Source organism: Protopterus annectens, chromosome 1.part2 (assembly GCF_019279795.1).
Source record: "Protopterus annectens isolate FY-2018-M chromosome 1.part2, PAN1.0, whole genome shotgun sequence".
Classification (NCBI taxonomy): domain Eukaryota; kingdom Metazoa; phylum Chordata; order Ceratodontiformes; family Protopteridae; genus Protopterus; species Protopterus annectens.
The window spans coordinates 633,929,597-633,955,297 of record NC_056727.1 but is presented as its reverse complement, the minus strand read 5'-3'; the positions used below and the strand labels follow the sequence as shown (position 1 = coordinate 633,955,297).

Below are 25,701 nucleotides of genomic sequence, written 5' to 3'. Positions count from 1 at the left end.
CAAAGGGTAAAGAATCCAGCAGATGAGATGGATGACAGCTGGTTCTATGTAAAAAATGATTACTGTCAAACTTTCGATGGATTTTAGTTTTAACCCCCCCCCCCCCCCAATTATACCTGTCAAATCAATATCCAGAATACTTTATAGTGTGGCCCTGTTGAAGCCCATCCAATTTTATTTGAAACCTGTTTACATCCAAATCTTTAACAAAGGCAGATAAATTAGTCATCCCATCCTTACACAAAAATACTAGGTCATCTATAAATCTACAACAGGAAACAGAAGCTCTGAAAAAGATATGTCTGTATAAATATTCCACCTCATAAAGGCCCATAGCATAGGCAGGTGTAAATGATGCACCCATGGCAGTGCCTATTTTCTGAATATAAACATCTTCACAAAAACAAAAATAATTATGTGTAAGACAAAATTATATCAGTTCTAATATATAATTACTCAGTGGACTGTCTCCTAAAGAAAAACTTAGTGGCTTCTAAACAGACACCCAATACATACTTTCAGTTCACTCTATGGCTTTAAATTTTATCTAAAAAAATCAAAAGAATCTTATGAAAGATGGTAACTTCATTACATAGGGTATTAACTATGCAAAAATACACCTATGTTTCGTAAAAAATGAGTAGCAGAAATAATGGGCCTTCCTGGGGGGTGTTGCATGCTTTTATGAAGCTTGGGTAAACAATAAAAATATGCTATAGAATTACTTTCATGATATAGTTTTTTTTATCTACATCTTTTTTAGAAAAATACCCAAGTTTGTAACCTTTAAAAAGTAAATGCTGAAATTCTTTTCGTGCATTTTGATAATCACTCACGGTCACCTTAACATATACTCAAGTATTACTGAGATGTTCCATGCACATTTCCATACACCGATTAGCATGTATTACTGCTAAACGATTCTCCTTGTCAGAGGGTTTGAAAAACAATTCATGTTGTTCCCCCATGTTTTTAAGAATTTTCCATTCATCTTTTGACAAATTATAAGAAAAAGACTTCCCTGTTTGTATAAATTCTTGACATGTAAGTTCTAAGGAAAAGTTGACCACAGCTGAAATTGCTGCACACCCTCTTGCAAAAAAGGTGGGACAAAATCACCGGAGCATTTTACAGATGTAGTGTCAAGATAGCAAAAAGCATTTAACTTATCTACATCCGAAGAACACGAATAGTTAAGCAAATGTAATTTTCTACACATTCTATATAATTCAAGTTTAAACATGTAGGGTCTAGGCATCACAGTAGGTACAAATTTAAGACCCTTATTTAAAATATACATTTGTATTTCACTCAATTCAACTTGTGATAAATTTAGAACAATGTTATTCGCACCATTCAGACCAGAATCACAATGCAAAAATTCAGATCCATCTAGTCCTTTTGTTATGCTGTTGAAAAGCTCCTCTATGACTAAAAGTTTGTTGTTGGTGGCAAAAACCATCCCCGGTGTTTTGTTCTCTTTCCATTCCGAAAATTATTATTCAGATATTGAGGCTTTTGAGCTTGAGGCAAAGGCGGACATTACTGGTCATCTGTATCCCAATCCACAGAGCCTCTTAGTGTCTGAAAACACTTGATGTGAAGGCACTAGTGGTTGTACTAAATGTTCAGCATGCAAATATATTGTTGATTTTTTATAGTTATATTAAATGGTGTTCCCTTTAGTCCTAAAGGGCATTTTATTTGTGTAACATCTAATGTTATTTATGTTCTCAGGTGCTCCTGCAGTCTCTTATATAGGAGAAACTAAAAGAAGTTTTCAAGTGAGACTGCAGGAGCACATCAGAGACATAAAATGGAGAAAGTTGCTACTCCTGTTGCCATGCATTTTAAGTTGTTTCATAATAGCAACCCAGGCTCTCTGCAAGCCAGCATCCTAGAACAAGTTAATTGGGGTGTTGGCAATTCTTTAAGAATAAACATCATTATATATAAAGAAAGTATTTATATTTTAAAATACAATACTTTAAGTCCTTGTGGACTTAATAATGAATGTTCATGGAAACTTTTGATATAATTGTTTTCTAAGTATATAGAAATATAGTATTAAAGGTTTTAAATACTAATACATTAGTTAATTGTTTTACAATTGATAGCTGATGTTTGTATAAAATGGCATTGTTCTTTTCTTACAGATGTACTCCTAGAAGGCATTTGTTGCCGCCAAACCACAATTCCAGGTGTGTAACAGATCCAATCGTGCTGAAGTAGGGTCTACTGTCGGCACTGAGGCAGCTGGTACCGGGAAAGTCGAAGTAGATGGCTCCAAACCTTGGAAAGCGGTTGGAGGAGGAAAGTCCGGTGGAGTCCTGGGAGAATATGCCTCGGCTCTGGAAGGGAGGGAGGTCTGTGTAGGTGTGGAAAGACCCCGGCTGCTAAAAGCTGGTTAACCAATTGAAAGACTTCTGGATGAATGGATTGAAATTCCCAAGAGAAACTCTGGCCTATCAATGACCGGACTGGGCCATTGACCAAAAAATGGATCCACAGAAGGGGAACATTTAGTCCTGGGAGGGAGAAATTTCTTGACTTTCGGCACTGTAGGCTGTTCATCAGAAGGGGAAGCCGGAACCAAATGAGAGGTGAGTGAAGCTGGTGCTGAGGAAATTGTCAGTGCCAAAGTAGTCAGTATAGGTGCAGAGACCGAACCATCAGCGCTGAAGGTTGTTTCTCAGTCACTTTTGCAACTTTAGACCTCTGTTCCGAAGGCACAGATGGAACCGGCGACTTACGAGGTTTTAACTCTTGTGCCGATGGTGAGGTCGGCATGGAATGTTTTCTTTTTTCCCCTCAGATTTAGGCAATTTGGATGACTCTGGCTTAGAGAGGGCTTCTTCAAAGGAGGATTTTATCAATCCTTTCAAAATAAGCTTATTGCAGCATTCTGCCAGAGTATGGGCACTGAATCCCTGGCAGATCTTACATCCAGGCACACCCAGACAGTACACAGAGGAAAGATGCCCATATGAATTGGGCATCTTTCCACCACAGTCCTGACATTGCTTGAATCCTGACTAGCCCTTTAGCTCATCTGCCATGTTTCAAATATGACACACACACACACACACACACACACACACACACACACACACACACACACACACACACACACACACACACACACACACACACACACACACACACACACAGATAAATGAAAGCCAGAAAAATATATCTATATAATGGTATTCAGAAATACTTGAAAAGGTAAATAAAGGGAAAGAAAAGTGCAAAGATACCAATGATGGTATCAAAAAGTTACCAAAAGGTAAAAGGAGATAGGGGAAACAAGTTGACAATGGTAACAAAAAATATGGTTAGGTAAAAGGGGGTAGATTAATGCGAAAACACACACTCAAGGGTATAGAGAAAGAGAGAAATATCTAATATTTCAAAATTAGAAAGTTTTAAGCAAAAATAGAGATATACCGATCTATATCTAAAGCACTTAGTTGAGAGCATTGGCATGCGTGAGAGTCTTATTTTCAGACTGCAAACAAGATCTGGGGTAATGCAGAGAGGGGCACTGAAGGTAGAACCTTAGCTTGAGAGTTTTTGGCGGCACGTGCTGTACAACGGCCAAGCTGGTTCCAAGAGGTCGGAGCAGAGTCCCACTCATCAAGAATAAATGAAGACTGGCAACATCATATCTGAGGTAATGTTAAGTTGGTAGGGAATTACAGGTAAAGGGAGGAGCTTAAGAGTTTTGGATCCAAGTATCTGTAAAAGCAGCAGAATCAGATCCGGTTCTCGGACTGGAACTCATCAGTTGAGGAAGACAACATCAGGCACTGCATTTAAAACATCACAGTTATAATTCCTCACCTTCAGCTCAGCAAAGTCTTTTATTATTTTTTTTATTTGAGAAAGTAGAGCTGAATTAGATGTTAAAAGAGTTCATCAAGGTTACAGCACGGAGTCTTGGGGCATCCTGCCATTCAGAAACCTGCAGGTAGCCCAAAGAACAGAGTTTTTCACAATCCCCAAACCAACAGACATCCTTAGCTACCCGACATCAAGGGTATAAATATGTTGGCCAGGATCATCTTCAGATCTTTCTTGTCTGAGATGCTAGGAATCCAATGGTCCTAAGGTGGAGCATGACCTGTTCATCTAGCCCTAATGACAGCCAGACACTGGACTAAGGAAGTAGGAGAGGAAATGGGAATGGGGATGAGTGGAAAGAGGGGAACCCACCCTAAACCTAGAGTAGAGAAAAAGACAAGTGAGGGAAAGAAGGTGGGAAAGGGTAATGCAACATTTGATCTACCTGAACATCTACCGTTATGGTAAGTCAGCTAGACAACTGCACTACTTGAACATCTACAATTATAGTAAGTCAGCTAGACAACTCTACTATGTTCATTGTAGTTAATGCCACAGTAGAAGATTCCCAAAGCTTCTTACTCTGGAGGATAGAAATAGTTTTGGTCCAAAAATAGCAGACTCTCAAGGATGGCAGAGGCAAACCCTAATCTGGCCTTAGAAATGACCCCAAGATTCCAGTGTCTGGTGAGGGTACATGCAGAGGACCAGTTGACTGCTAATACTGTTCAAATAGGAACTTCTTTCATAAATGCAAAATGTTGTGGCTTTTATCCTAGTGGAGCAGGTTCTAACCATGCAAGAGTGTTACTTACCATGCCTAGAGTAAGTAAAGGAGATGCAATTCGCAATCCATTTGGAGATGGTTTGCTTCCTTACTGGTTTTCCTTGATTATCTTTTGCCAAGGCCACAAAAAGCTGGCCTGATCTTCCTAGAAAATTTGTTATGTGGAAATAGAATCTTAGTTGTCTGTGCATGTCCAGAGAATGCAATATTCTTTTTCTCTTGTTTGAGGGTTTGAAAAGAGCACATGGATACGTACAGCCTGAGTTAAAGAAATCTTGGCCACCAACTTGGGAATGAAAAAGGGGTTGGTTCTCAAGGTAACTCTGTCTCTATGAAAGACTAGGACTGGCTTCATTCTCATCAGGACTTGCTACTCAAGATAGGTGCCTGACTGAGGCGAGTGCTAGCAGTCTTCCATTTAAGCAGCTTGATGGAGGCAGAAGCCACTGGTTCAAAGGGGGGAAATGTAAGTTTTTCAAGCATATACATTTAAATCCTTGGAGAGTTCTGATGTCTGTCTGGGTAGCCTGAAGTGTAGCACCCACTTCAAGGTTTGTTTCATGGAGGAGTGTACATAAATAGGAGGGGACATGGGCAGGCATGCAGAGACAGCAGAAGCATGGACCTTAATGCCAAAATACGGCAGCCTTTCCTTGCACAGAGGGAAGAGGTATTCTCAGACCATTTGCAGAGGTGCCGGAATGTGTATACCACTAGTCTTGCACCATATGGAGAACATTTTCCGCTTAGCCACATGACTTCTTGGAATTTGATTTTCTAGCTTCTTTCAGGGCAGATGATGTCATGAGAATTGTCCAGACAGAATCAGCAACCAATCATCCAAGCTGTCAATTTTAGTTTTCAGGTTGGAATTGATGACAGACCCTTTGCTCTGGATTACAGAGTCCATGGCGGGTGGTACAGCATGGGTCTCCCCTTTGCTGAATGTCAGCAGGAGAAGGCGGGAAAACCAAGTTGGCCTGAGCCAGTAGGTAGCTATTAGAATAGTTTTTGGCCGGTCTGACCCCACCTTCTATAATACCCTGGGGATAATAGGTATTGCTGAAATGCTATATTGAAAGGAAGCTGTCCATTTGAGGGAGAAAGTGTCTGCTCTCTATGTCACTCATTGATGGGGTCCTTGAGCAGGACTTGCAGATCTGCCTGTTTTCTGGGGAAGCAAAAAGGTCTGTTTCTCTCACATCACACTTGTGTATCAGGTAGAGAAAAGTACAGTTTTGTACCTACCATAAATGTAGATGTTCGAGTGCTAATACAGCTGCAGTAATCACAGATGGGTTTTCAGCCGTCAGGCGGTCCCTCCGTCGGCCGAATTCCAAAGTCTTGGTCAGGTGTCTGTTGTCGTCGCTTACTCTTCTGACGTCAGTGAGGCCAGAGTATATAAGACACAGCCGAAGCCATGTTCTTCAGTCTTTCTTGCCCCAGATGTCAGGTGCCCCCAAAAGGAAGGCAATACATAAATAAAGCTTATCTACATATGCAAGCAATGCAATGTAATGCAAAATCAGTGTAAGCAAGCAAATAAAACATAGCAGGATAACCCAGTCAGGTGGTATGAAGAGGTTGTTAGGCCCCATGCCTTTACCAAGTGGGGAAGGAGGGAGGGAAACCTGTACTGCAGCTGTATTAGCACTCGAACATCTACATTTATGGTAGGTACAAAACCGTACTATGTTTATCGTGCATACAGCTGCAGTAATCACAGATGGGTAGAGTCCCAAAGCTATGCATAGGGTGGTAGGTACTATGAGGAACTGGGTTGAGCCAGAATGCCCTGCAAAACAGCAGTGGCAAAGCCTGCTCTTATTATGGAATATAAGGGCAGGTGGTAGTGTTTTGTGAAGGTATGTACAGAACTCCAAGTGGCTGCCTCCAAAATATCTTTAGTAGGAACACCTCTGAGGAAGACTGTAGAGGTGGCTGTGGCCCTGGTGGAGTGAGATCTGATACCAGTAGGGACAGATTTCCCATGATAGGAACAACAAAACCGTATGCAGTGGCCAATTCACTTGGAAATGGTCCGTTTTGTAACTGGTTTCCCTTGAGCCCCTACAGCATAGGACACAAAAAGTTGTTCTGATTTCCTGAAGGACTTTGTTCTGTCCAAATAATAACGTAGCTGCCTATGGATGTCATGTAGCAGCCTTTCCCCTTTGTTTTGAGGGTTAGGATAAAAAGGTAGGTAGGTGTATGGCTTGATTTAAGGCTACCCTGGATACCACTTTTGGCATAAAAGATGGGTTGGTACGAAGGGAAACCCTGTCCTGATGGAAGATGAGGAAGGGCTGCACCGCCATGAGGGCCTGTAGTTCAGAAACCCTACGAGCTGAAGTGATGGCCAGAAGGAAAGCTGTTTTCCAGGACAAATATTGCAAATCTGTTGAGGCAGCAGGTTCAAAAGGAGGCAATGTTAATTTTTCTAATATGTAATTAAGGTCCCAGGCTGGTATTGGTTGCTTCCTTGGAGGTCTTATATTCTTAGCCCCTCTGAGGAACTGTCGTAAGAGTGGGTGAGAAAATAAAGGAAGATCCGTGTTGAATTCTGCAGAAATGGCTGAGGCATGTATTTTGATGGAAGAAAATGAAAGTCCACTGTTCAGCAGTTCAGCTAGGTACTGTAATACCTGAGGCAAGTTCAATTTTCTAGGGTCCTGGCCTCTTTTCTCATTCCAAGAGCAAAACCGCTTCCATTCTGCGGAGTAAGCTTTTCTAGTAGATGGTCTTCTGGCCTCCAAAATGACATCCTGCACCTCCTTGGAGAGTAGGGTCTGTTGTGGTGTTAAGGAATTTTCCATGCAGCGAGGTTGAGTGTTTTCAGCTGACTGTGAAGAGTTTTGTAGCTGTTCTGAGTCAGCAGAAGAGGCATTAGAGGCAGGGACCAGGGAGGAGTATGTGTTAGGCTCCTCAGGAGTGGATACCAGTGTTGCCTTGGCCAATCTGGAGCAATCAGTATCATCCTCGGTTTGTCTGTTCTTGCTTTCAAAAGTACCTTGGGCAGAAGAGGCAGAGGTGGGAATGCATAAACTGTCCATGCTGTCCAACTGAATGAAAGGGCGTCCACTTTCCAGGCCTTTGGATGAAAGGTCCTTGAACAAAACTTTTTCAATTGATGGTTCCTGTGGGAGGCAAAAAGATCTATGTCTGGCCCCACGCTTGGATTATCTCTGTAAACACCTGAGGATGTAACTTCCATTCGTGTGGATCTGTCATATTCCTGCTTAGAGTGTCTGCCAGTGTGTTTTCCAGTCCTGGCAAGTACTGTGCTTGAAGTTCAATTTGTCTTTCCAGAGCCAAGTTCCAAAGAGTCATGGCTAGTCTGCACAAGGGGTATGAATGTGTTCCTCCTTGTTTGTTTATGTACCACATTACTGTGGTGTTGTGTGTTCTTATCAGTAATTGTCCTAGATGCAGGAAGTCCTTGAAAGCTGTAATTGCATTTATTACTGCTGGCATTTCTTTTTGATTGATGTGAAGGTGCTTTTCCTTTTGGGGCCATCTGCCCTGAATGCACCTGTCCTTCATGTGCGCCCCCCCAGGCGTAATCTGAGGAGTCTGTGGTTATGACTTGTTTTGCTTGAGGCTTGCAGAATGGAAGGCCTGTGTTTACTTGACATGCTTGGGCCCACCATAGAAATTCCTTTTGCAAACATGGAATTATTGGTATAATTGCTTCCAAACTGTGACTGTGTTGAGACCATAGATTTTTTAGGTACCACTGAAGTTTCCTCATATGCAGCTTTGCACATGGGATTAGAAGAATGCAAGATGCCATGAATCCCAGAGCCTGCAGGATTTTCCTTGCAGTAAGCCTGGTACGTTTTGCTAGTGTTTTGAAGTACTGAGATAGTTGCCCTTGTTTTTCTGGCGTAAGATATGCCATCTGGGTGTTTGTGTCCAAGTTGGCACCCAGGAAGGTTATTTTCTGAGATGGTGTTAGCCTTGATTTCTCCTTGTTGATGGTATATCCCAGAGAAAGCAGTAACCATGTCACATATGCCAGATGTTCCAGTAGTATGTGTTTGCTGTCCGCTTGGATCAGGCAGTCGTCCAGATAAGGGTAAATTTGTATCCCCTGAAGTCTGCAGTAGGCAATCACTGATGCCAGGCACTTTGTGAATACTCTGGGCAGTAGATAAGCCAAAGGGCAATGCAGAGAATTGATAGTGGATTGAACCTGCAAGAAATCTGAGGTATCTTCTGCAGCTTTGTCTGATTGGGACATGCAGGTATGCCTCCTTGAGGTCCAATGTTACCAGCCAAAACTCCTTGCCCAGCATGGGAAGAAGTTGCTGTAATGTGAGCATCTTGAATTTTGGTGCAGTAGAAATGTGTTTAGGATGGATAAGTCCAGAATGGGTCTCCAGTCGGTTCCTTTCCTTGGTACCAGAAAAAGTCTTGAATAAAAACCTTGACCTTGTTGGTGCGTAGGTACCTTTTGTATAGCTCTCATGTTTAGGAGCTTTGAAATTTGCAGTTGTGCCTCTGCCCTTTGATTTTGTGGCAGGTTTGGCATGCCTCTCATTTTTGGAAGAGTGTGAAATTGAAATTTGTAGCCTCTGTTTATAATGTCCAGAATCCATTTGTCTGTTGTGACAATATGCCAATTGCTTGCAAATAATGCTAGTTTCCCTCCCAAAGGTGCTGACAGCTGAGACTTGCTTGGCATGGAAATGAGGGAGTCATTGGGTTTGCTTCCTGTATTGTTGTGCACTGTCTTCACCACCTCTTGGTGCTGAAGATTGCCATTGTCTGCCTCTATATGATCCTTGTGATTGCCCTCTGCCCCTTGTGCGTCTGTATCTACCTCTTTGGGGCTTGTCAGTGGCTGGAAAGGACCAGTTTTTTGAAGGCCAATTTCTGCTAAAACGTGGTGGTTGGACCTGTAAGAAAGCTTTGACAGTTTGCATAGATTTGGCTTTTTCTTCCATTTTCCGTAGTATGTCCTCAGCATTAGTACCAAATAGTACATCCTTTTGTAAAGGAGCATCAAGAAGTTTATCTTTCACATGATCAGGCAAATTTTGTTCCCTAAGCCAGGCATGTCTGCGAATGACTGATCCTGTAGCAGCCGCTCTACTGGAAGCCTCTAGGGCATCATAACCACATTGTAAGGTGTGTTTACCCACTTGCTCCGCACTATGCATAAATCTGGTTGTTCAGGTTGAGACATTTTGTTCCTTAATTGTGATAACAGGTACTGTTGATATTTAATCATATGAAACTGACAGTTTAAGGCCCTCATGGCTAGGGTGGCCGAGGTATATACATTTTTACCCCATCTTTCTAGAGATCTGGATTCCCTTTCTGCAGGAAGTGGATTCTTGGCAGTGGAGGCCTTTAATCCCTTGGGGCCTTGCGAAATGGTTTCAGGGTCAGCATTATGGCCTTTGTAGAGAAATTGGTGAGAGCTGGGTACTCTGTAATACCTATCAGGTTTTACTGGTGCAAGAGGCAGAGAATCAGGGTTAAGGCAAGCCTCCGAATAGACATCATCCAGTACATCCAAAACAGGGGGTATAGCCAGAGGTCTGTGCTGAGGTAACCAAAGAAATTCCCCAAGTCTTTTCTTGGAATCTGAAAAGTTTTGGCCTTCCCAATGGAAGTGTTCCCTCAAGGTGTGCAAGGTTTCCCCAAAGGAAAAATCCTCAGGAGGGGATACAGAAGGAATGGACTGTTCTGCATCCGAATCCTCAAAAGGGGAGTAAGAGTGTTCCTCTGCATCAGAATGTTCTGATAAAATGGATCCCTGATCAGAAGAGGGAGATTCTTCCTCCACTCTGGGTCTCTTGTCAGGAGGGGGCTGAGAACCTCTGATAAGAGTAATTAAATCCTCAGCCATTTTAAGCATCTGTTTCTTAGGCATGGGTCCAGGAGATGGGCCCTGTGCAACAGGCCTCGTGGGATGCCTGGCTGCTTTGGATTTAGTAAAGGCCTTAATTGAAAAAGAAGATGAGGGCCTAAATACACCATGGGTGGAGGTGGACCTGTCCACATTAGTAGGCTCGACATTAGCAGGGGCTTCGGTTGTAGTCTGGGAAAGGGCCGAGGACCCAGCGGTCTCGGGTACAGGACACCGCCAAAGGAGTGTCGTCGGTAGTCAGGGACTGCAAAGGCGTCTCGCTGAGAACCGGACCACGTGTAGCCTGTTTTGGCGTGGTGTCGGCGGGCCTCGCGTGTCGGTCCTTTTCCTTGCGTTTTTTGGACAAAACTGTAGTCGGAATGTCCGACGACATTTTATAATCAAAAGCTTTACCAAAGAAGTGTTGGGCGAACTCCGCCCGACGCTTGATAGTGCGTTTATTGAAGGTAGCGCAAAAGCGACAGCCCGAGACGTCGTGGTCTGGGCCCAAACAAGGTATGCAAAGGGAATGGAAATCCTTATGCGGTATTTGCTTCCCACAAGAAATACAATTATTAACTTTTTCTGACATCGGTCTGAGGCAAGAAAAGTTTCCCCAACGGGGTACTTAGCTTTAATGAAGACTTCGGTTCCAATTTTTTCGTAATTCAGGAGCTGGCCGACCGGCACTTGCGAACTGCTTCTGCTTCGGGCACCGTGCGGCAAAAAAGACTGGAGAACATGGCGTCGGCTGTGTCTTATATACTCTGGCCTCACTGACGTCAGAAGAGTAAGCGACGACAACCGACGCCGGACCAAGACTTTGGAATTCGGCCGACCGAGGGACCGCCTGACGGCTGAAAACCCATCTGTGATTACTGCAGCTGTATGCATGATGAACATCCTCCTTTTCAGCATCTGTTCACTGGAGTCTAGTATTCAACTTCTCAGACAGTCTGATATCAGAGTTCCTGATTTGGTATGCAAAAGGCTATGGGTATGACCCCTATTTGCTGTCCCTGAGCCAAAACTCTATTGCTAGCCTGCATAGGGAGTAGGAATGGTTTCCCACTACCACCCCCACTGTTTATGTACCACATGACTGTGATGCTGTCTGTCAGAATCTTCATGGGTCCAGGACTTATTTTTCTTGAAAGGTTTTTAATGTCAGAATAACTGCCATCATTCCCTTTCACTGATGTGCTGATTTGTCTAATGCCTGTGCCAAGTCCCTTGGACCCTGAATTGCCCTAGGTGTGCTCCCTAGGCCAGGTATGAACAGTCAGTTAGGGTCTGCTTTGTTTTTGGGAGTTTAAAGGAAGTCCCTAGATTCTTTCTGACACTCTCCTCCCACCACAGGACTTCCTTTTTAAGCTTGGAGGGAGAGGGCTAGTTTTTTTTTTCTAGGGACTGTGGGTGCTGTGACCAACAGTTCTTTAGGAACAACTGTAACTTTCTCATGCACAGTTTTACTAATCATTAGAATGCAAGAAGCCAATGTAGTTCAGGATCTCAGAAATTCCCTTGTAGTAATGGCCTACTTGTGGTGCGTGTTGCTGAGATAATCTGAGACTAAAGAGATCTTGTCTTCTGGAAGGAATGCCTTTTGTTGGGCTGACTATAGGACTGCCCCCAGGAAGGTAGTCCTGCTGCAGGGGGACAGCTGTGACTTCTGGATATCAGAGGATTAGTTTTACCTTCTGAAAACAATCCATGGTGATATGCATATCTTTCACAAGTTCTGATATTGATGTGGCAAATGTGGACCCCAAGTATTCTACAAAAGGCAATGACTGATGCCAGACATTTGATAAATACCCTGGATGCAGTACACAAGCCAAACAGTAAGGCATAAAAATTGGTATTACAATACTCCTGCTTGGAAATTTACAACTCTCCAATGTTCCTGGAAATTAGGAACATACACAGGTAGGCATTCTTCAAGTCCATAATCATCATCAATGCCCCTGGAAGTTCAGTGGTACTAATCTTTGTACAGTCAACATTCTGAATTACTAGAAAAGTGCTTAGTCTGGAAAGATCCAGGATGTGTCTCCAGGTACCTTCCTTTTTGGAGACTAACAGCAGGAGTAGAACCCTGTGTCTGCTTTACCTGGAGGGGAGGCACTTTTGATGGATCCTTGAAGTAACGTGTCCTGTAGAAAGGGAGGAATCAATTTTCCTTGTTATTTTGGAGTGTGAGGGATGCCTAGAAAGGATGGAATTTTCCAAATATAGAGGGCATAAAAAGAAGTTATGTCCTTACCATAACGTTCCATGTGGAGTGTTCATCTCGCCTTGGTTATTACACATGGGTTCGGAGCCGATCCTCGGCTCCGTGCCGGCTGACTGCAAGCTCTGCATCGAGAAGAAGCTCGAGGACATCTAATACCCACAATCCCCTCTGCCTTTACCTCAGATCTAGTTTGCAAGCAAACCAGACATAAAGCACGCACACATGCCAACTATATACATAAAAGTACATATATACAAACATACCAAGAGTATGATAGTAACACTAATACTGCAACAGCAGAAGGAGAATACTCCAGACCAGGCACCAAATTGAACATTCTTCCTAAGGGTGGGAAGGGTGGGAGTGTAATAACCAAGGCGAGATGAACACTCCACATGGAACGTTATGGTAAGGACATAACTTCTTTATGTGAGAGTGTTCAATCTCGCCTTTGTTCTTACACATGGGTAGCGTCCCTAGCTCCATGATCCTGAGGAACTCAAGGGAGAACGTTCTTGAGCACAGTGGAACCAAAGGTTGCCCTATCCCTAGAAACCCTGTCCACTTTGTAATGAGAGATAAATGTATGTGGTTTAGCCCAAGTAGCAGCCGCACAAATAGTGTCTAAAGGTAAGCGAGCTGCGTGAGCCAAAGATGTAGAAACTGATCTGGTAGAATGTCCTCTGGGTTTTGCTGATAATGTTTGGTCAGAAGCTTCATAAACATAAATGATACAGTCAGTTAGCCACTTAGAAAGAGTTCGTTTCGTAACTGCAAGACCCTTTCTGCTGTCAGCAAAAGCTACAAATAATTGATCAGATTTCCTGTGATCTTTTGTTCTATCCAAATAAAATCTGAGTTGTCTATGGACGTCTAGTTTGTGCAACATATACTCCCAATTTATTAGAGTGGTTTTTAAAGAAGGTGGGTAATTCGATGGACTGATTAATATTACTAGAAGAACAAACTTTGGGAAGAAAGGATGGATTAGTGCGTAGGGATACTCTGTCAGAATGAAAAATTAAATAGGGATGTTTGACCGAAAGGGCCTGAAGCTCAGACACCCGTCTAGCAGATGTAATGGCCACTAGAAATAATGTTTTCCATGACAAAAATTTCAAAGTGCAACTTGAAGCTGGTTCAAAGGGTGGTAACATCAATTTAGAGAGCAATAAGTTTAAATTCCACGGTGATGTCGGACTTCTGACTGGTGGTCTGATATGAAAAGAACCTTTTAAAAAGGCTTTACAAAGTCTGTGAGCCATAATAGGCGCACCACTTTCTTCTACATGATAGTTAGAAATGGCAGCTAACTGTACTCTTAAAGTAGCCGGGGAAGCTCCTTCATGAAATAATTCAGTCAAGAATTCTAAAACCTTGTTCAACGGAGCTGTAACAGGGTCCAACTGATGTGACTCCGCCCAGAAGACAAAACGTTTCCACTTACTGGTGTACGTCTTTGTAGTGGAAACCTTATGAGAAGCTACTAAAATATCTTGAACCGCCGATGTAAGGGGAACCGACCTGGCTAGAAAGGGAAGCGGAGCAGCCAAGCTGCTAGATGGAGAGATTCTAGGGATGGGTGAGGAACTCCTGACGAGTGAGTCAGTAGATCTGGCTCTGGGTCCAGCATCCAAGGTCCCCGAATGCGGTGATGCAATAGAAGGGGGAACCAAATTTGACGAGGCCAGAACGGAGCAATGAGAATAATAGTCCTCTGAAGGTTGTTTGCTTTCTGTAGAAACTTTGCAATCAGGGGAAATGGAGGAAAAGCATATAGGAGACCCGGGGGCCAATCGTGCACCAGCGCGTCCCTGGGGACTTCCCTGGAGGCTAATAGGGCAAAGTAGCTCCTGCATTTGGCGTTCATTGGAGACGCAAACAGATCGCAGGTAGGCTGGCCCCATTTGCGAAAAATCCTTCTCGCAACTGACTGTTTGAGGGACCACTCGTGAGGCAATAGTATTGCCCTGCTCAGCCTGTCGGCTATGACGTTGGATGACCCCGGGATGTGCGTTGCGATCAGAAAGCGACCGGTGGACTCTGCCCATTGCCAAATTCTCATGGCTTCTCTGCATAGTTGGTAAGACCTGGTTCCCCCTTGCTTGTTTATGTACCAGACTACGGACATGTTGTCTGTCTGAACTGCAATGGTCCCTGGAGGAAGAAGGGGAGCAAAGTGTTGCAACGCCAAAAACACTGCCCTCAACTCCAGAACATTGATGTGCAGATTGTACTCCAGATTGGTCCATTCGCCTTGGACTGTCTGTCCCTGAAAGATGCCCCCCCACCCTATCAGGGAAGCGTCCGTGGTTATCGTCGCTGACGGTGCGGGTAACACAAATGGTCTTCCGCTGGATAGGTTGCAAGTCTGTAACCACCACATTAGGTGTGATTTGCATGTTTTCGTTATCAATATTTCGTGAGTCAGTGGAAGTTGTTGGAATGACCATTGTGCAAACAGAAGCCATTGTAGCACTCTCATGTGCAGTCTTCCCAATGGTATCGCAATGAGAGAAGCTGCCATGAGACCCAAAACTTTCAGAACAATTTTTGCTGGGGACTTTCTGGACGACAGAAGGGAAATGTTGAATTGAAGTGCTACTATTCTTTCTGTAGGAAGTTTTAGAACTAACTGACGCGTATCTAATTCCGCTCCTATGAATAAGATATGCTGTGATGGCTGTAGCAACGATTTTTCAAATTTACTGAAATGCCAAGGTGTGTACAAAGTTGTAGGTGTAATCCCTGGCTTGTATCAGTTGACGCCTGGTGGTGGCAGACAGGAGCCAGTCGTCCAGATACGGAAACACCTGGAATCCTAGGCGCCTCAGATGAGCCGCTACCACTGCCATGCATTTGGTGAAGACCCTGGGGGCTGTGGTCAGACCAAAGGGCAGGGCTCGAAACTGATAGTGACTGGCTCCCAGCCGGAAGCGCAAATGATCCCTGGACGCCCTGGCCATTTTGATGTGGTAGTATGCGTCCTTCAGATCTATTGAGCACATCCAGTCGTCCTTCTGTAAGAATGGAAGGATCGATTGAAGCGTGACCATTCGGAACTTTTCCTTCTTGACAAAGGTGTCGAGATGGCTTAGGTCCAGAATTGGCCTCCAGTCCCCTGTTTTCTTTGGAACTAAAACGAACCTTGAGTAAGTTCCGAATCCAATTTGGTCCGCTGGGACTGGTTGGATGACTCTTTTTTCTAGCAGCTTTGAAATTTCTGTAGCTGCTGGCTCTCGCAGATGGGGTGGTACATCTGGGAGTTTTCTTTTTGGAATGGGGGTGGATAGAAATGGTATTTTGTAACCTCTGGTAACAACGCTTTTTACCCAATTGTCTGAAGAAAGGTTTTGCCAGGCCTGAGGGTATAAAGCTAAGCGACCCCGACTGCCTCCAGAGCAGGACAGTCGGGCCTCCTCTCAGGAGTGCTGAAAAGGTTTGCCAGGGAGGTTATCCCTGTCACCTTGGTTTTGCGGACCCCCTCTGCCGCCAGGGCGGCGTCTTCCACCTCTGCCCCCCCCTCTGCCTCTAGAGGGGGCATCACCCTGTGTGTTTGGGAAAGATCCTTGGGGTTTTCGAAACCACATTTTCCCACCACGTTGCCCTTTGGGGTACGGTCTGGAAGGGGTGGAAAAACGGACTCCGACAGCAGACAGAGTCTTTCCCTCCTGTTCACACCGGGTAAGGGTCTCCTTTACTTTAGGGCCAAAAAGTGTGGCTCCGTCAAATGGGCGTTAGTAAAGGAAGACTTGAAGGCTTCCAAATGAACATAAGCGCATCCAGGATTGCCTACGAAGAGCAATCGCTGAAGCCGCTGCCCTACTCGATCCTTCGGCTGCATAGGATATCAGCCTCATGGACGAGTTCACAATGGACGTAAGGGTGTTGAGATGCGCTGTAACTTTTTCTGAGACAGCGGCATCTGTAGCACCCTGGAGGGTATCTCCCAACTCTTTGACTAGATCCCTCTGTAAACGTGTAAAATGAGTCAAATAGTTCAGGGAGCATAGAAAGCCGCTGAACTGAAAATGCGCTTCCCGTATCTGTCCATGGTCCTAGAATCTTTGTTAGGCGGATGGACAGATGAGGAAGACTCCGACATCTCCTTTTTCGTGGCGCTGCCACCACCATGGCGTCTACTGGAACTCCTTTGGTGAGGTAAGCTTTGTCCTGTGGTGCCGTGATGTACTTATTCGGCTTCCTAGGGACTGGTTCCACCGTGTCAGGAGTCTCCCACGCCTTCGAGCAATTAATTCCATTAACTCATCAAAGGCGGAGTGACCCAGGAGGAGGAAGGACGGGCACCAAATGCCTTCAGCAAAACTGACTCATCCTCAGAAGGGGGGAGGGCTTGCCAGTCACCTCTCTGTTTTAGGATCTCCAAGATGTCAGAAAAAGAGACATCCTCTGAAGGTGACTTAGGGGACCCTTCTGACTCATCTAAGTCAGTATCAGATGTCAAGGATTCTTGTGGAGAATCCAAGTGTCTCCTCTTACACAGTCTTTTCCTAGGAACTTCTTCGTGGGGAGCATCCGAAGAAGCCTCCGAGGAAGAGGGGGCACCCTCCAGGGGTGGCTGAGACACTGGTGCCCGACGCTTGGACGTGGCCGTGGGTGCAGAGGAGGATAACGGTCCTTTGTTGGGAGGAGAAGCTGTTCCTGCTGATGTGGTTGTCTGGGTAGACAACACCTTCCTCATGAGGTCGAAGGCCCCCGGGTCCCGAGTCGAGGTATCTCCCGGTTCCGAAGAAATGGGAAGAATCCCCGAAACAGGAGCCGAAGGCATCGACCCCGAGGACGGAACCGAATTGATCCGTGCCGAGGCCCTGAGAGGGAGCGTCGGAACCGAAACATCGGTCCGACTCTCGGTCCCGGAACCAAGGACGGATCTTTGGCCCCGAGACTCCGGTACCGGATCGGATGGGGTCGAGGTGAACGGTGCCGACCGAGAAAAAGACGGTTCTGGCACCGAGGGCTCCACAATCATCAGTTCAGCTTCTTCCGGCTCCGAAGACTGGACAGGTCTCGGAGGAGGAACAGATGGAGATAGTGGCAGGCCTTCAAGTCTCGACATCAACTGAGAGGAGACCGAGATAAGCTTGGACAGGGCCGTATGCTCCATCAGTTTCTGCACCACACGGTCCACATCGGTGTCGGAAAGGGGCCTAGAAGAACGAGTCGAAGGGATCGAAGACGGAGCCGACCTCAGCAGAGTCGATGGAGGGAGCTCCGGCACCGGTTCCAAGACTCGAGGCTCGGAAACTGCCAACAGTTGAACACTCGGCCCCGAAGTCTGTGGAACCGGTGATCTAACTAGACCCGAAGAGCTCGGAGCCGATGACTTTGGCTCCGACGCCTTCGACCCCTTCGAAGACTTGGATGCCTGGTCTGAAGCATCCAGAGCCTCCTGGAAAGAGGGTTTCAACAATCCTCTATCCATCAGTTTCCTGCGCCTATCTGTCATGACCCTCCCACTAAAAGAGTGACAAATAGAGCAGTCCTCTTGTAAATGGAGAGGGCCAAGACAGTAGACACAGGAACTGTGGTTGTCTGTGACCGACATCTTTTGGCCACACTGACAACGTTTGAAGCCAGATTTTATTTTCTCAGACATAATGACAAGAGAAAGAGACAGTCCAGTCCAGTAATATGTCAAATCCAGTAACAATGTCAAATCCGGTAATTGAAAGTCCGATTGTTAATTGCTTAAGAAAGCAAGACTACAACAAGTTTCTAGTCAAAAAGTGTCCAAGTAGGGGTGGTAGGCCCCGAAAAACTCTATACCCGAAAGTTAACTAAGTTAAACTAATCTAAGGTACCGAGAATTCCTAATCCATTCACACACCGTACTCTAACTTTAAATAACTAGATATAAAAGAAGTTTTTTTGAAAATTTAAACAGAATAGATAAAAATCTTATCTGTAAAGCCTCGAGCTAGCCTCCAGCGATGCGTATGCAGCAGCGGCAAACTAGATCTGAGGTAAAGGCAGAGGGGGATTGTGGGTATTAGATGTCCTCGAGCTTCTTCTCGATGCAGAGCTTGCAGTCAGCCGGCACGGAGCAGAGGATCGGCTCCGAACCCATGTGTAAGAACAAAGGCGAGATTGAACACTCTCACATCCCTTCTTTATGATTTGTGGGTTCTTTTTATCTTAGACTTATTTGTCTTGAGTCATCTCTTCCCACTGAGTGAAGGAGGAATTTGGGTGGAGGGAAGACAAGTGCTGAGTTTAGTCACAGCTGCTTCCTGTAAGGGCAGGGTCCTTGTGTACCACAGGTCTGTCATGGTGCTCGATCTGCCACTTCATTTGGTATCTACCCTTTCTCCCCTCAGGTTATTTGCTTTTTTTTTTTTTTTCATGCTTTGCTGGAAAGGCTACAACTTACTAGGATCATTTCTGTTGTACCTGGGAGTAGAAGACAGCTAAAATTCCCTGACAGACATCATTGTTTTTTTCTCTTTATGCAGTCTCTCAAACACTTTTTCTGCTGGGGGGGTCCAAAGAGAAAACACCTTATCCAGGGATGCATCCAGGAGTTCTGCTTTCATCTGGTCTGAGAGGGGCCGATTCCTTATCTAGGTATGTCTCTGCATTACAGACCTCATGACAGCCACCCTGCATGATGCACCCAATGCATCAAAGCCCCATTATAGTGGTGTCTGGATTCCTAGAGGATAACATGAGACAGCTCCTGGATATCCCTCTGGAGGCTGTTATCCTGTATCCCCCTCTTCCTTGGATTTAATTTGCCCCTGTACTGCCTCAAGATATTTCAGCATTTAGAACTGGCAATTCAGAGCTCTCATTGCCATGGGTGGCTGAAGTGCAAGCTTTTTTTTTTTGCCAATTTTACTAAATCAGTCAACCGACCTGCTCTCCCTACCATTTAACAAAGGATTCTTGTCCACTAGCTCCCTTGGAGGATTCCGCAGACACCAATGTAGAATCTGACACCAAGTTTTTAGAGAGATGCTTGTGGGACTCAGGCACTCTACAAAAGTGATCAGACTTCCTAGGGGCAGGAGGAAGGGAGTTGGGCTGCAAGGATATAGTTGGAAAACACAATCCAAGACAATGTGGACTGGAGGGATCACCAGAGGTCTAGTGGTAGACAAGTTCAGAAGCTCTCTGCACTGAGCTTGAGAATTAAGGAATTCCCTAGAGCTCTAACTAAAGGTTTTATTCATTCTAAGAAGGGTGCCTCCACAGGATAAATCCTTAAGGAGACAGGATGAGGATAGCGTGTTTTGAGTCATAGGCTTCATAAATTTGAGGGAGAAGGTGCGCTATATGTATACAAATTCCTCTTCATCCTCCAACTCAGTGAAACCTAAATCTCTGGGGTACAGGGAGGCTGTCCCTATAGATTTCCAAGGGAGGTTCCTGGCACAGGTTCCTTTTGCAAGGTAGGATGCCTGGATTTCATGAAATCCATGAGTTCCAGCCTGACTAAGGCCTACGGAGAGACCTGAGAGAAAATGAGGCAGGGGTCTCAAGACAGCATCGGCAAGGGAAAACCTACCTGCCTCTCTAACTAGGAATAATGGGGATTAGGAGAAGAGGCCTCAGGTCTCAAGTGGCCCCAATCTCAATCAATTTCCCAAGTAGTTCCTTCCTTACAATCACTAAGGGGATACCACCTTCATCTTCTATCAGTACTCTGGGTTTTGGAAGAAGTGACCTGCTTAGTGGTTTCAGACTCAAAGTCAGTCTTGCGCCAGCATGTCAGAAGTAAGTCTAAGTTATGGCGGCCGCCGGAGGGGTTGTGCCAGCAAACTCTAGCCTAACAGGTGTCAGACCAGGGGGCTTCAAAGGTGCCTCACCTGCATCAGCATTTTCAAGTCTAGGTGTGGACATCCTTCTCCTTCGGGTGCTTATCCTTTTACTTCTTAGGAACAATAACCTGAGGACCGCTGGAAGCCATAACATCCAAAGGCCCATCACTATCTCAATCTAAGTGCTGCTGAGGGACTCGACCCTAAGCCTAATACTCCTACTACTGAACCTAGACAGAATGGGTAATTACGAATGTTGTACTGAGGCCCTAAGCAAAAAGAGCAATACAAATGACGGTCTTTGTGAAGGATTTGTTTCCCACATGAAAGGCAGTTGCTAATCTTTTTGAAGATTAGCAAACTGTAACACGATACAGACAAGGAAGGTCCCCAATGGGCTACTAATCTGAGATCCACTGGTGATTCAAGCCAACTGACGTAATGATGATACAGAGTAAAGCAGTACTGCGTACTGGACTACACAGAAAAAAAAAAAGAAATGAAGATCGTGCTAGCAGATGTAACTCTTACTTGCACCCCAACATCCTGACATCATCAAATGGCAGAGGTGAGCTGTCATCAGGGGCTATGGTGAAACTCCACTATCTGGGCTGGCAATGGGCTTCTGCACAGCAGGAAGTTCCAAGACTCAGTACTGCAACACTGACTATGACAGCATCTGTAAAATCAGTGTTCTTACATATCATGACTGTATGACCCAACTATGCATAGTAGTGACTTGTATACAGTAATATACAGTGCAATGTGATACTGTTCCTTCATATATCCAGTTTGCAGTAACGGTCTTTTAAAGTCTGCAAGTTTTCACTTCATGTACTAATCTCATAAGCAGTATAATTAAAACAGAACCTCTCTCCAAATGTAAGGGACTCCAAGGAACAAGGCAGGTATCCAAAAATATAAAAAAGCAGAAGTCCAATGCCTGATGTACAATACTTTGAGGAAACAACACAGATGAAAAGGCAAAGCTTTTGAGTACCCAACTCTTTCTCAATGCATACAGAGCACTGCAAGTTTTCTCCTTTATACAGAAATCAGCCAATCAGAATTAGAAATATTATCACGTGATTTTATATCAGATTAAGTACTAATAAATATCTAATTAGCAGCCCAGACATTACATCTAAAACATCAAAATAGACAAATCACTATAAAAACATAAAACAAACACACACAAAAATATTTACAAACATGTTTTTGTGTGTTTGTTTTATATAACTCGATTCTCAAATACCAAGAGTTCAGACTAAGTGATCAAAATGAAAGATTTGGGCTTATACTTACCTGTGGTTCACCGCTGATATCAATGTGGTTAGCTCCATTTTCAATGCAAGCTTTCACAACAGGCTCTCCAAAAAACCTGTACTAAGTAGAAATATAAAGCACAAATTAGCCGAAATACAGAAATGCTTACAAACAAGACAATTGTTTTCATTCCTCACCTCTTTTCAAATAAAGTTTCCTTCTACTGCATAGCTTTTCTGCATTACACAAGTATTTTGCTATAAATTCCACTACTTTTTCAATTGGGTTGCTCTGTTAAACTAGTATCGCCCCTTTTCCTTATCTGACAGCAATACATTTTCTTTCACAATGTTAAAATGCATTGCATGCACATTTACATAAACTTTAGACAACTGTACTACTGAGAAAAGATAAGAATAATCTGTGTCAAAATATTAATCTGTTCAGCATGATTTTGTTAAGAATTCTGAGGGTATAAATAGGTAATCTTACCCAGACAACTAAAGAAATATGGGGGTTAACTGCAATCACAACGTAGCAGCTGACCTACTAAAAGCCTAAGGTGTTCAAACAATTCTGCAGATTACATGACTGCTGCATTAACTGTGCTACTTCAGTTTGCTACTGGAATAGTCAACTTTTCTGTAATCAGCATAACTACATTACTGACTCACACTGGTGAGCAGACTACACAACTCCCCTCACAGTCCCATGCTAAACAGTCTCCTTGGTATAGACACTACCACTTCAGCATCTGAAAGGCCCTCGTGTCAGCTGAGGGGACCACTCAAAAGATGGGCAAAGCAGAGTAGAAAGTCTCTTGCAGGATTCTCTTCCTCCAAGAGGCAGGATCAACTGGACAAGATCCTTGCTGATTCTTCATATGTGTGTACTAGGCTAATGCCCTAGAGCGTTTACAAGACTAGACCATAGAAGTGCCCTGGCATCGTGCTGCCCGATGTTAGTTCCCAGTGTCTCTATCAAGTAGAGCCACTGGAGTGATCCCTGGGGTGAACTTTAACATTCCTTAAGGTGAGGTCCAGGCCTTGATGAGATTTATATTTATGATCCCTGGTTTATAAGACCAGTGCTCTAACCCCTGAGCTACAAGACTGACAAGACAAAATAAACCTGCATTAAGTCAACAGGAGGGGTACAAGGAAACTCGCCTCATCAAAGTCTATAGCTAGTTTAGCAGACTACATGTGGGAATTCCAGATGCTTAGTTTACACTGTCTCTTCCTGGGGACATTCAGAGGAGACTTGTCCAAGTGGCTGGCAGAGGAATCTAAGCTAGATGCTATCTAGCCATCTTGGCAGCAGCTTTTCCATCTCTCTGCGTCTCTGGGGAAAATATCAGAAAGCCAAGATTTCTGATGCACAAACATTCTTGCAGCAGACCTGAAGCCATTGCAAAAGGCCAGAGAAGGTCAACCAACAAAGACTGCTAACTTTCAAGATGTCTCCAATTGCTCAGGACTGGAGCTTCTTAACCAGACCCCCTTTTCAAAAACATTCTGACATGAGACTGCATTGAAAGATGGGGATCCCAGAGTAGACATGCTGAAATGACCAAAAAATGACAGAGGAGTAAGAAAGGCCATAGGATAGTAACTCGCACAAATACTGTAAAAACAGAGAAACACTAGCCCTGTTGCTTCTTTTGCTGGCACCAAGTAGAAAACCTTTTACATTTGCTAATATACAATTTCTAGAAGCATTCTTTCTTGAGTGTCAATACCAGCTGCATGTCCACAGAAAAAAAGGTGCCCAAAAAGCTTTTAAAACCTTATCATCCAGGCATCAATATCAGTTCAGGATCAGGATGAATCAAAAACTCCAGATCTTGTGTGAGTAAATCCAGACTGTGAGGAAGTTGTGGTAACTGCCCATGGCCATTTCCAAAAGCAAAGAGAACCACTGTTGCTGGGTTGGAAAGGAGTTCCCCACAATAATCTTGGGGGATTCCTTATGAATTTTCAGAAACACCCTAGATATCACATGAAAGGAAAGAAAAGCAGACATAAACATTCCACTCTAAGGAAAATAAAAGGCATTTGTCTTCAGGCCTTCTTTATTGGAGTCCTGAAGCAGAATCTTGTCAGCTGATTGTACAGAGAGGTCTACTTGAGGAGCCCCCCTCCCCCCACAGAAGGATGAAATTTTGAAAGACGTCCCCAATCTAGTTTCCATTTTTGACGGTCTGCCCACACCCTGCTCAGCTTGTCTACCACACAATTTTGCTGTAACGGAATGTTGGATGCCTGTAAAGTGAAATTGCGCAGTGAAGCTGTATCTCAAGCTAACATGGTTAGTCTACAAAGGATTAAAAGACCAGGTTCCTCCTTGACTGTTGATGTACCACATGGCTGTGCTATTGCCTGTGACAATTTGAACAGGATCATAGAAACAAAGACAATTTATTTATTTAATTTTATTTTATTTTACATTTGTTTACCAGGGTAGTCCATCTGAGCTGATGGCCCTTTTTCAGCAGAAGAGCTGGGAGAATAGTTCCACAGTTTACAAGTAAAGAGAGTAATTAAATACAATAAAAGAAACATTTGGAGAAAAGTTCCACAAGTTAATTATGCAAGTAGAGAGTGTAAAGTACAAAAATATTTATAATGTACAAATAGCATTTATATTATATGCAGACTACTAACATTTAAATTGTCAATAAGAAACAAGTAACAACAAAGCTACAGAGTTTTAATTGTGACTGGCATCAGATTTAGTTTTAGTAGCTGTAGCACTTAAGAGATATCTTAGTTAAGGAAGACAATAATAAATGGTAAATAGAAGTGTTATGAGTAAGAGTATGGTTAGGTTGAGAGAAAAGTGAGAGCACGTAGACAAGGTGACTGTGTAGGTAGCATTTATACAGAAGTTAAACACTGGATAGAGGCAGGCAAGTGTGCTGCACTAGGATAAGAAGAAGCAGATTATAGAGGGCGAGTACAACAGCAAGATCATTGACATATCAGGTATTCATTTGTGGCAGTTTTATATTCTTTAACTTTGTTGAAAGTCCTTATTTCCAGTGGGAGTTTGTTCCAGGATATGGCTGGATTGTAGCTGTAGCGGTTGCAGCCCATTCTGTTCTTAGGTTGATGGATTTGTAGTAGGTCTTGGCCTGAGCTTCTAAGGGTTCTATGGCGAGTATAGTAGGAGATTAGGGGAGATAGGTTGGGACAGTAAGATGGCTGATATAATATGGACTGGATAACCAGACACTGGAAGAGGAGAAGCTGATGGAGAAATTCGAGCCAGTGTAATATTTTTAGTGAGAGACAGTGAGGAGATTTATAATATTGGTTTGCTGTGAATCTGGTCACTTTGCCATAGGTGGATTCCAACTTAGGAGTTGAGGTTTGAGAGAATTTGGGAGCTGTACATTAGGTTTGGTAATAGATAAGCATGCGAGAGGGATATTTTTGCTTTGCTGGTGAGGAACTTCTTATTTCTGTATAAGAGGCCCAGTTTTTGGTGAGTTTTCCTGATGCAATAACATGTAGTTCAAATTTTAATTGGTCATCAATTATGCCACCTAGAAATTTAGTGGTAAATTCAACAGTGATAGGTGTGTTGTCCAGAGATAGTATGGAGAATGTGGATTTAAAGTTGTTGAGATTTTTGGGAAGAAAAAGTAAGTCTGGTTTTATTAGGATTCAGTATAAGCTGGTTATTGGATAGCCATTTTTCATTTCAGTGTTGAGTGCATTGATCAGGGCAAGCATCTCTTTTATATTTTTGTACTTGCATCTGTCCTAGGTATCCCAAGCGCTTTATATTTTTACCCCTCCTGAAAATGCTCCCCAAGCAAAGGCCAAGGAATCTGTGATAACTGACTGCTTTGTAGCAGGGAAGGAGAAGGGTAGACTTGGATTTAGAGAAATATGTTGTCTCCCCCTAGGTGATTTCT

General features: G+C 43.9%; 1 protein-coding gene across 1 annotated transcript in view; it reads right to left on the bottom strand.

Moving 5' to 3' along the window:
• Positions 1-25,701, bottom strand: part of SCCPDH (saccharopine dehydrogenase (putative)) — a 283,335-nt gene that overhangs the window by 218,529 nt on the left and 39,105 nt on the right. The window contains exon 2 of the mRNA XM_044060187.1: positions 21,816-21,896. Within this exon, the coding sequence (XP_043916122.1) occupies positions 21,816-21,896 (81 nt within the window). The remainder of the gene's footprint in view (positions 1-21,815; positions 21,897-25,701) is intronic.